At 45.9% G+C, this 11,889-nt stretch overlaps 1 protein-coding gene across 2 annotated transcripts; it reads right to left on the bottom strand.

Moving 5' to 3' along the window:
* Positions 1-298: 298 nt before the first annotated feature.
* LOC127779294 (F-box/FBD/LRR-repeat protein At1g13570-like) lies at positions 299-3,033 on the bottom strand. 2 transcript variants are annotated; one of them, XR_008018641.1, is made up of 3 exons: positions 2,050-3,033; positions 1,119-1,963; positions 299-677 (listed from the first exon to the last, which is right to left on the bottom strand). XR_008018641.1 is itself a non-coding variant. In XM_052306024.1 (2 exons), the coding sequence occupies exons 1-2, from the start codon at positions 3,031-3,033 to the stop codon at positions 1,601-1,603; spliced, it is 1,347 nt and encodes a 448-aa protein (XP_052161984.1). In that variant the 3' UTR covers positions 299-1,600. The 2 variants fall into 2 exon arrangements, 1 of the variants encoding a protein (XP_052161984.1); XM_052306024.1 differs by having other exon boundaries at positions 299-1,963.
* Between the last annotated feature and the right edge of the window lie 8,856 nt (positions 3,034-11,889).

The following is an 11,889-nucleotide window of genomic DNA, read 5'->3' as shown; positions in this document are numbered from 1 at the left end:
ATACCTGGCACCCATCTCTCACATAGCTTGAAATATAAATCACTGAGATGCTGTCATACTCGGCGAGACACCACTGAAGGGCCAAAACTATCGCTAGATTTCAAATCCCTTGCTCACTGAACATCCCGGAAACCATGATCAAAATCTTACATATCAAATAACAGAAGTTTCAACGAATCAAGATCTGTATAAGGAAGCACTCCTCAAATCTTTAGTGACATCGCATCATAATACTGCCATTTCCACAAATTGGCGTCAACTAAGAATTCCCGCATCTGCCAAAGTTCAAATCACACTAAGATGCTGGAAGATGTGGGTATATGGAAAGAAGAATACGGGAGTAAGAACAACTGAACAAGAAACATCTGCTGTCATGTAATTAGTCACGACCTGATCGATAATATCAGGAAAACAAAAGAAAAAGGCATTCCACAGACTGAATCAATTGTCAAAAACTACAGTGAGAACTGTTCCTTTTAATTCCTTAGCAAAAGCACATGGGAGTGACCCAAAGGAAAATTAGAGATGCAGCTCCTCGTGCACTAAATTCATGATATAATCTAAACCACATGGCAAAATTTATCTTTTGGCGTCCAGAATCCAAATGTGGTTTATCTTCTTGGAATGAGTATGATCAACTTCCAAGGGAATAGCAGTATAGCACCCTCCTTGTACAACTGAAAGGATGGTAATGGCCAACAGCTACTTCCAAAAGCAACGGAATATATGGAAAGATGACATTTTAGAAACGATCATATAGTAGATTACATATAACCTGAATAGACATATGTACATAAACAAAAACCCAACTAGAACTTGGTATCAATATCTTTATTAAAGGGTCACTCTACGGAAATGAAAGAACACAATTTTCCATGAAGTATATTTCCATTCCACATATCTGGAAGAATATGTGACTACCAGTGCCTCTATAGTATCCAAAAATCTAACAAAATAATCAACTTGCCATCCATTTAACCTAAACTGCACAGTTTTATAAACTTACTATGAGTTGATGCAAACAGGTTTTGTTTTTTTAAAAAAGGTTTTATTACTATCTCAGAATCCATCGAAGCACTACATGTGAGTGCAATATATCCTGACACTTTGTTGGATACCGGAAATATAAGGCATAGCTCACCTTCACTCTGTGAAAAGAAGATAGGTAGTTACCAATACTACCAATTAGCCATCTAAAATGATCGAACCAGATACATTACTGAAAGCAACAAATTAATACTGAAAAAAGAGCAACAAATTCAGAATGAGGAAATTTTACTATGCTACATTTGGATAAAGTAAGGAATGTCTAGAAAAGAGATAAAAAAATAAAGTGCATTAATTCCAGTGCAAGCATGCTTTTGAAATAATAGTCATTGCAAGGAACACAGCCTTCCATTAATCAGTTAACGCACTAGGTTTAATTCATAACATCCATAAAAAGATCATCAGTGTAATTAAATATAGGTCTGCTGGCATTTTCACTAATTCAATAATGTCACTCCTGAGTAATGCTTCATTTCACAGAACTAGTCATTGCCGCAAGCAAGTTTCAGATTGTACCATCAAACAAGAAAAGAAAATAATGCACAATTAACAATTACGTTTTAACATCAAAAGGATCAACTAAAGTTATGTTACTAGCATGCTTCCGAAACCTAGTATGGCTCTTCCTGTATACCTCAAAAATAACCTGTGGTCCTAAAGATAGCCTACTCTCCCAGCATAACTGCCTTTTTTGGCTAGCCAACCATGTTGGTTTGCAATCATTTGCACACAAAAATTTCATAACCTGTAGGACTCTTGCATTAGAAACAAGAAACCTGGCAAGCTGAAGTTCACGCCTTCGCCCTTCGTATCCTGCAAGCACCACTTTCTTGAGGTGACGGTTGAGGCATTCAATTGGATAATCCATGTTATCACACTTTAGTGTTTCCATACTCCGTGGCTCAAACATATGTGACTGCATATTGAACAATAAAATTCATCAATATTTGGAAGGAACAAAACATTCAGTAATCAGTGTCGATCACTCGGGCATCGAATTACCGTGATATAGAGCGCCTCCAAGCACGGGAAACACCGGAGAAAATCAACCACAGGCTTCACCTGCGGATCGACCATCTCTAGCGCCAGAGTCTTCAAGCATCGGAACTCCGCCGCCAATCTAACAGCCCGCATCGAGTGGAACAATGCCGCCCCAATCTGCAGCGATGGGATGCCGACGCCCAAGTAGCCGAGCATCTCCAGCCTCGGCGCGTGGAGGACATGGATCGACGGGCCCCAGTTGACGTCGTGCCCGAGTAGCCTCTCCAGGAGGGGCCCATCCTCGACGGCGAGGTCCTGCAGCTCGTCGCCGACCTCGTCCCGCCGCCGCAAGGAGACCGACACCGTCAGGCTGCGCAGGGTCCTGGAGCGCACGCGGAGGCTCCGGCAGCCGAAGACACGGTCGAGGGACAGGGCCGCTAGCGCGGGGCAGCCGGCGAGCAGGCCGTGGAGCGCCGGGGAGGAGGCGAAGCAGTAGCGGAGAGTGAGCTCGTGGAGGTGGGGGAACGAGGCGGTTGCTGCGGCGGCTGCCGGCAGGCGGCAATTGGTGAGGTCAGCGGAGCGGAGGGAGTGGCAGGCGAGGAGTGACGGCGGGAGGGGAAGGGGCTCGGATGGCGGCTGGAGGAGGAGCTCCTGGAGGCGTTTGCCGGCGAGGATTCGGAGCCAGGTGTCGAGGTCCGCTGAGGAGGGGCGACCCGAGGAGAGACGGAAGCTCACCGCGTCGCCACGGTGGGAGGCGAGGATGCCGGAGATGGCGGCGGAGAGATACTGGGAGCGGGAGGGGAGATCGGAGTCGTGGAGGCGGAGCGGCGCGGATGGCCAGAGGCTGCGCCAGCGACGGGAAAGAGCGGTGGTGCGCGCGGCGGCGTCGAGGGGGAGGAGGGAGAGGATGGTGGTGAGGAGGCAGTCCGGGAGGCGTCCGATCTGGTCAGGGTCCTCGCCGGTGGCGGCGGTGGCGGCGGCGGCGTAGGGCAATGGGGTTGTCATTTTTTCTTTACCGAGCTGTGCCTCTTCCTATATGCTATATCTATCTGGGAAAAAAAATTAGAAAAGTACTGTTCATCGATTTTTTTTTCTCTGCGCAAATATACCGGATGTAAAATGACTCGCACAAATATATTGTCAGTATCATAGCGTAGCAGTGTGACATCTAGGTTCGCAGAACGGCGCTGCGAAACTGCGACGGTATCGCAAATCGGATGCACGAGGGCGTGACGTTAGCCCTCGGTCTCGCGGTTTCGCAGCGCGGTCTCGTTGTCTGGGAGCGTGAGAGTGCGCTCTCGCATATGTGTTGCACGAAAGCGGTAGGCTTGCAGTAGGAGAGAGGGATTCGCCACGTGTGACTGGCCAGCGTGGCCCTACCATGGCCGGCACGTTGCGGTCTCTTGGAGTCACTGTCACGCCCAGAAATTCGCTAACCCGAATTTTAAGCAGAATGTGTATTAAATCTCTGTCCAGGACAAGTCAGAGTATACAAACGACAATTCGATAGATGTTGACGGTCGTTAGCGATTAGTTTTGACCGTCGATACTACCGAAATAAAGGAGAACTAGTTATGCTTGCAATGCATATTTGTGTTAGAATAATAATATTCCACTAGTATTAGGATTACTAACCTCTTGTAGAGAATGAACACAAAATGGAAAAGAATCGACATCAAATCAGACGATCAATCAATTGCACGATGTCGGGAATCAGACTTATGCATGAATGGGCCAAGAACTCAGAATTGACACGACGAATTGGACCAAAATTCACAAGTCTGAAGTGAGCAACGGAAGAGGAGGCCGCTAGCCAAAAATATAATGGGCTGGATTGGGCCGTCCCCTGGTTCGGCCGAACCCTCCTCGACGCTGCTGGATCCAGGGTTGGCGATGGACGGTGTGGATTGTCTCCCTATGGTGGTTGGAGGGTATTACCGATATTTCCAACCGCCATAACCATCATTACCTGCCTATTTAAGGAGCTCACTCTCTCACTTTCTCCACGCACTTGAAGCAAAGCTCTCTTATATTCTCTCAAGCTTAGTTTAGTATTCTCAAGCTAGTGGAGTAGGAATAGAATAGAAATCGGAATTCGGAAGTCTTCGGAAGATTTTGGGTATGGCTCTAGCAGCTCTCCTTTCTTCTTTTATAAGACTTGTACTTTATTTAGAATATTATTCTTTATACAATTTTCATATTGTAATACTTTCCAAGTATTTGAATGCCAACTTTATTTTACATTCGAGTTATATTAATTATACTACTAGCTTATCTAGGAGATCCATAGGTATGGGTATAATGTTTGCTTATGCAATTACTCTATGTCATGATGATGATATTAGAGTAGTATCTGGTAGTTTAGGCGTGGTGTCTAGATTATTGAGTATCATTATTTGGGGTTATATGCTGCGGAAGAGAGGTGGGCCGCTGATGGTGACATCTCAGTACTGGTATTCCTCCGCGCGTTTATATAGTCATAAATTAATTTCCTGGGGAGGGTACTCTTCCGTATTTAGCCCCGGTTGTATGGTCATGATAGGCTGTCGTAAGGAACTCGGCAGTCAGGGGTGGCTTCTCGAAGTACCTGGAGAGCATCGAAAAGAGGGTATTAGCTAGTTAATCATGTAACTAGGATGTATGTATAATATGTATACTAGAAGTATAGGAATAGATTCTTTTCTATTTTCTTCCACTTAGCTTAGATCGTTTAATATGAGAATGAGAAGTCTTATACATGTGTCATTCTACCGTATGGATTATATTAACCCTGCTTAGACTATGGTTATTAGTACAGTTCTCTCTACTATAATCTTCCCACGGGATTAAACAAATACGATACCATTGGAATATTCTCAGGTGAAATGCTACAATGGTATATCCGTGCGCTTGCGGATAAACTCTGTAACCATAATATACTAGGAGTATTTCTGCGCCATTACTAGGAATTATATTTCTAGTAATGTCGTTATGAAATACCAACAATAGATAGATCCACGTCTTACAAAAATAAGACAATAAAACTCATACGCAGCGGAAAAACAAAAAAACTAGACTTAATCTTCACGAGCAAAGCGAAGTTTCCTCCATAAACCAGAGGCAATCCTCGACGCCCAGAACAAGCTCAATCCTCAAAGAACTCACCATCTGAACTAATCTCTGCTTCGGCGGGGGAGGGGGGAATAAAGCAAGACTGAGTACCAACCAACGTACTCAACAAGTCATACTGACGGAAAGGTATGATGCAAGCATATCTCAAAGGAATGGCTCATAGGATAGTTTGCAGTAAAAGCAGCATTTATAAATCATAATTTGAAATAGTAAAAGCAATATATAATTAAGCAGTATTAAATCATCACTGTCTAACACTAAATCCACGTTGCAACCGGCCCAACCCAAAACGACCTGAACTACACTAGTTCTATAAGTCAAATTATTAAAGTGAGACTAATCACGGTGAGCTAGTTGACCGCCCAATAACCGCGGGCACGGCTATTCAAATAGTTTTAACTCTGATCAGAGGTGTACAACTTTATCCATAAGACACGATTCTGCACATGTTACCATGCCCCGAAGTACCACCGAGATACTTCAAAGGGGGAAACCGTGACAAAACTCGTCATATAATTCTCCCTAACCGAACATACCCACCTCAGGTTTCACCCCCTCCTTGTGCCAAGTTGGGCACTCCCCTCTCGTGCCTAGGTAAATCTGGATACAACAAAGACCAATATCCAGGTCCGAACTGCACCATCGCCTCTACCCTTGCCATAGTATGTCAGCTAGGTTAAGTTATACTCTAGATTCAGCCTAGAGCCCATCTGGCCTGTGGTGAGTATGAGTATATCTTCCAGAGATTCTCGAGAATCGGTCCTTAATTGTCATAGGCACGACTTTCAAAATCATGCATGTACCCACGACCCACCATTAAAGCATATTTTAGTTTAATTAAACCATAACCATGGTGGTACATCATATGATTAAGGACTAAATTATAAAGAATCTCATTGTGAACTAGTTGATCTAAGCATTCATAAACCAATCATCTAGTCAAATATAACCCAAGTTATCAATGGCATAAGATATTCAACAGGCTAAGCATAATAAGCATCCATCCCACACAACATTCTAAAACAATGCAATTTAATAGAAAAAAGGGGATTTTGTAAAATAGGCTCAATATAATCAATGATGTATGTGACTTGCCTTCTCTTGAGTTGACTGAACCTCGGCAACCACTTCGAAATAAACTGGATCGCACCGGAACTGACGGAATCTAATCGACAAACAAAGTACACAAGAAATACAAGCAACAAGGCTACTGAAACAGCAAAAGAAACCAATTTTAATTGATTCTATACATTTTAACAGATTCACTGCAATTTGAATGGGTTAAAATGGAGCTCGGATTATTTAGTTATGAATTTTACAAGATGAGCTGCGTTATTACTAATAACCGAAAAACCTTAGTCAATTATTACATATTATTGCCCATAGATAAATAGATCAATGGAAATAAACCTCCGGAAAGCAAGCCTCACGAGTTAACGACTCAATGAGTCAATTCTTCGTGACACAGGACCATCCAAACGGTCAACTGAACTGGCGAACGAAACCGGCGGCTCAGAATGACTGTGGGAAACTAGACACGGTTTACGGCAAACGATAGGCCAATAGGAACCGAGGGATGCACCTATGGCTTTGAAACTCGGCTACCGAGCTACGACACAGTGGCAAAACAGAACGACAATATGGGAGAATGACAACGGCAGCGGCTTAAGCGACGCGGCGGCGGCAGCGGCACTGGGCACGGCGGTGGTGGCTAGGACACTGGCGGCAGCGGTGGCGGCGCTAGGTGGCTAGGGCGGCTAGGGTTTTACCGAGCTAAACAACTAGGGTTTCAACGACGACACTAAAAAGAAACAACACCTAAAACAGGGGATTAGGGATAGGTTCCTCACCAAACCGAGATGATCGGCGAGGAGGAAACGGCGACAACGGTCTGACGGCAACACGCGGAGACGACGACGACGTTAGATCAAAACCTAAGATGGAAAAAGAAATTAGAATCGGATAGGTAATGGTGATAGCCATGATACGGGGAGGGGAAACGGATTACCGGCGACGCAAGGGCGACGACGGCAGCAATAGGGGGCGGCGGCCGGTGGCGCGGGTTAGGGCGGCTAGGGCTAGATCTCCAATAAAATAGGAAAAAACAGGGGGTATGATGGCTTATATAGGGGTGGAACAAAAGAGGTGGGGCCGGAGGGGAGGGAGTCGGCAAAGGGAGAAAGGGGGAGGGCGGCGTGCAGTAGGGGGGAGAGGGAGGGAAAATAGGGATTGGGAGATTTTCCAAAAAGAAAAATAAATGCGGTGCCGTTTTAGGAAAAGAACGGAAACGGACCCGCGAACAAGAACGGACACGGCTCGTCATGCAAAACGAAATCGCGGACAGAAAGGGGAGTGAATCGAGCACGATTCACGACCAAAGGCAGGAGAAAAAAAATTATTACTTCAAATCTTGACCAATTAAATTAACAACATTAACTCCAATGCTCTGAATATTCCGCTTTAAGTCATGTTAATGATTTTAGAGCAAAGAGAATTCGAAAAAAAAATTCTCTCTGATAATTCCGATTATTAAATACATTGTTAATTAAGGCTTTCTCCTGGTTAACCAAAGATGATTTATTAGTGAATTAGAACTATGGGAAAGGGAAAAACTCCGGGCGTGATAGTCACTGCACGAGACCGGCTAGCGTGTCCTGGCATGGCCTGCGCACCGTGGTCTCGTGGAGTCGCCGCGCGAGACCGGCCAGCGTGGGCCCACTATTCATGCGTGCCACGGTCTCGTGGATTCGCTGCGTGAGACCGGCCAGCCGCATACTACTGATCTTTTTCATCTCGCTATATCCGGGTGTCATATATGAAACCGTGTTGTCTCACTGCTTGCCAGGAGCTTGTGTGCCAAAAAGAATGGTCCAGTTCGTGGTTCCATCAGCCACCTACACCCTAATTTTCGAGGTTGTTAACAGAGTCTTGCTGTTTCAACTAAAGTAGCGGTATGATTTGCGGGCCCCTATGTTTCCAAAACAAGTCAGTAGACCTCACCTCACTGTCTCACAAAGAAAACATATACTCCTTTCATCATCAAAATGAAAAGAGTGCGAGACGGGGGAGTGCGAGACCACGATAGAAAGGATGGACGCGACATCGCTCTCGCGTACCCGGCTTGTGAGACCGCGTGGGGCCCACCCGCGACTGTGCATCGGGCCCGCGTCAACGCAGCGCTGGCGCTCTCGCTCCTCAGGCATACAAGACCGCAAGGTCCCCACCGCGACGCGACGTTGCTCTCGCTTCTCCGGCATACAATACCGCGGTGGCCACCGCTCTCCCTTCGCGGACGTGCGACACCATGTTGGTCTCGTTATCCTACTCTGCGAGACCGTCTCTGTCGTGGGTCCCACATCCCTTGCTTCTCCCCTGCTTTCTCGACCGCGCGATTACGCGTCAGTCTTGCGCCCCCATCACGTGACACCTCTCTCACTTTCGCGCCACCATAAGACAAGAGTGCTACCACACTTGGTATCGCTCTCCCAGCAAGTGAGATCAGCATGCTGTTTCTAATTAAAACAGCGACGACGGTCTATTTGTTCAATTCTCCCCCAAATCAGTAATTTTTTGCGAATTCGATAAAAAAACATGGCAAAATTTGCTACAGGGCATCCAAAAAACGTATAATTAGCCGGTAGACACCGCAAGAATACGAATTTGCTATCGGACATCACAAAAAATATGTAATTTGCTAGAGGACACTCGCGATCTTATTTTATTATTTCTGGTGGAATTGGAGAAAGAAACACTGGTGAAAGTACGATTTTGCCCCAACCATCGTTCTGTTCCATCGTGAGTGGCAGCAGCTAGATCTCGGCCCAGCCTCGGTGGATCGAGAGACCGACCTACATGGGGATGGAGGCTGACGATGTCGAAGGCCACCACCAGCAGCAGCTCCGCGCGTCGTCAGCGTCAGCACGCCACCAGCACGGCGTCAACGGCGCCTCGGTGGCGGAGGTGAACCTGTCCACCCGCCGCCCCTTCGTGGAGAAGGTGTGGTCGGACCTGGCCGAGACGTTCTTCCCCAACAACCCGTTCCGTGGAATCAGCATGCTGCTCCCGGCCAGGCATGCGTGGGGCGCGCTCAAGTACCTCGTCCCAGTGCTGGACTGGGCCCCGCGCTACGGCCTCGTCAAGTTCAAGTACGACCTCCTCGCAAGCATCACCATCGCTGGCCTCGCCATCCCGCAGGGCATCAGCTACGTCCGCCTCGCCAACCTCCCTCCGATCATCGGCCTTTGTACGTACACGGCGCACGTTCGATTGAGTTGCTAATGCACCCGATGAATTAACGAGATTGTTGATTGTTTCTTTTTTCTCGCTAGATTCGAGCTTCGTGCCGCCATTGCTGTACGCGGTGTTCGGGAGCTCCAACAACCTGCGGTGGGGACGGTGGCGGCAGCGTCGCAGCTGCGGTAAGCGGAACGATGGTAGGGGCAAAATCGTACTCTCACCAATGTTTCTCTCTCCAATTCCACCGGAAATAATAAAATAAGACCGCGAGTGTCCCCTAGCTAATTACACGTTTTTTGTGATGCCCGACAACAAATTCGCGTTATTGTGATGTCCACCGGCTAATTACACGTTTTTTGGATGCTCTGTAGCAAATTTTGCCAAAAAACATATATTTCAATTTTTTTCTATTTATCTACCCTTCACCAACACAATCTTACACACACTTTATTTCTTATTGATTGGTTAGGCATAGTTAAAGATCTTATGTTCCACGTTGCTCCCACCTCCCACCTATCCTACAACTGGAATACTTAAATCACGTATTACATTCCATCTCGCATAACGCAAGATTCCCTTCCCTTTCCATCCCCACGATACCACGATCCAATCTCGACCCACATTGCTTTTCACCCTGTACCCCTTCTACCCAACATGCCACCTCGCTCTATGATCGTACGTTGCGCTGGTGATTTCGTGCGCCATCGCTGATTCAAATCTGTTAGGTCGCTATCCTGCTACTCAATCCGGCCATCATGACTCCTCACGGTATCCTTAGCTCGTCACGCTGTATGAGTCTGTTGCTGACGAAGCGCGTCTCCACGATCTGAAGCCGGCCACTGCATCGTTGACGTGCACGACAAGACAGTCTATCCTAGATTTGCTGGTCTCTGTCATCGACGCAGACAACGGTTCCATTCGCGAACATCGTCGCCAGGGAAATGAGGTTGTGTTACCACCGATCCCAAGCACAACACATCTGCATGGAGGCAAGGTCATCAGATTGGAACCCTCCTTGCATGTCACCATGCTGACGCTATGATCCCCTTATACCTTAATCTCCTCCCCTCTCTCCCAATGAGGCATTGTCGTCAACCTCCATTGTTGGGCCTTATTTAGGAGTGACTTTGTCTGTACTATGTGTACAAAGTTATCTCCTCGTCCATGATCCTTCCTCTATATCATATGTCCTATATCATGGGACCTCCGTCTTGCCCATGATTACTCCTTTGTGTTGCAGACCTCCTCGCTCTCTACCTCGCTGGGGTCATGTTGGCGGTTATTAAATGTCAATTCTATACCGCCAACATCTGCATAAAGTCCAGATAGGTGTTAAATCTTACATATTCCACAATTGTTGGTGTATATTTGTATGCAGATGATAAACTCTGATGTTGGGAGGAAAATCAGACTAAAGTGAGAGAAATCATGTATCCATACAAGGATGGGTTGTGAACTTCATCAAAATACCAGAGAATCGGCCAAAACTTGCAGAAATGGATAAGGAAGAACGAAAGGAGAAGATGGGCTAAAGGGGAGGCTGGTTGGGCCATGGTTCGACCAAACCCCTCTGATCACCGTTGATCTTCCCCTTTGGAATGGACGCTCCTGATGTGATGCGGACATCACTAACTCGGATACACACAACAATCCTCCAACGGTCATTCAAGGACCGATAACAAGAGCTTGTGCGCGACAATTAAATTTAGAGGTGAGCTCGTTCCTATGTTCTTCTTTGTATGAATTCGAGAATAGATTGCTACCTAATGATTATATTGTGATTAGGAACAATGGAGGGGACAAGGAGACACTTGGAGAAGGACTTAGAGCCATGGAGGATCATCGAGGATGTCCAAGTCAAGGTGAAGGCCCAAACCAAGTCGACGTCGGGTGCAATTCGGAGTCCAGGACCAGTCTGCACTAAAATGGGCGCCCAGGTCGCATACTAGTAAAATCATCCTAACTCTAAAAATTGTGAAACCAACTTTGTTGAACTCCTGTGAACATCCCCTTCACTGCAGCAAGCCATATTTTCACAAAAACTTGACCCTAAAATGCACCTAAGGACTATTAGAGCTTAATTAATCTAATGCTAGTATTAAATTTTGAAAATTTATAACTCTCTAATGCAAAGTGATAAAATATAAATTCTTTCACCTAAATTCATATTAGACCAGCACCTAACCACACATGTAAACTCATGCATTTTAGGGCATTTTAGATTTTTACATGTTTTGCATTTATCATTACCATTATTTCTTTTAGACGGCAAAATCGTTATCGGTGAGGTGATTGGTCTTATAGCTGATCTCAGGAAGGTCTCATATCAATCAAGGAAAGTGTTGCCCTTACTTTGAACATATTGAATCCTATGTTTTCGGGCTAAATGTTTTGATTGTAAAGGTGCACACGTAATTCTAATTAACGGTACTTTCAAAACTATAGATTGTAGTTCTACCTTTAAAAGATGCATGAATCCCCTTTTGAAAATCACCCCTTGCTGTTTTGAACCTT

This window comes from Oryza glaberrima, chromosome 7, assembly GCF_000147395.1.
Source record: "Oryza glaberrima chromosome 7, OglaRS2, whole genome shotgun sequence".
NCBI lineage: Eukaryota > Viridiplantae > Streptophyta > Magnoliopsida > Poales > Poaceae > Oryza > Oryza glaberrima.
The sequence above is the reverse complement of the archived record's forward strand: the minus strand, read 5'-3'. Positions and strand labels throughout refer to the sequence as shown.

Bases quoted from the DNA above. Each gene is read 5' to 3' on its own strand.
- LOC127779294 (XM_052306024.1), bottom strand. From the start codon at position 3,033: ATGACAACCCCATTGCCCTACGCCGCCGCCGCCACCGCCGCCACCGGC. The intron at 1,964-2,049 runs GTAATTCGATGC...TTCAATATGCAG, and splicing joins TGGAGGCGCTCTATATCACG to TCACATATGTTTGAGCCACG.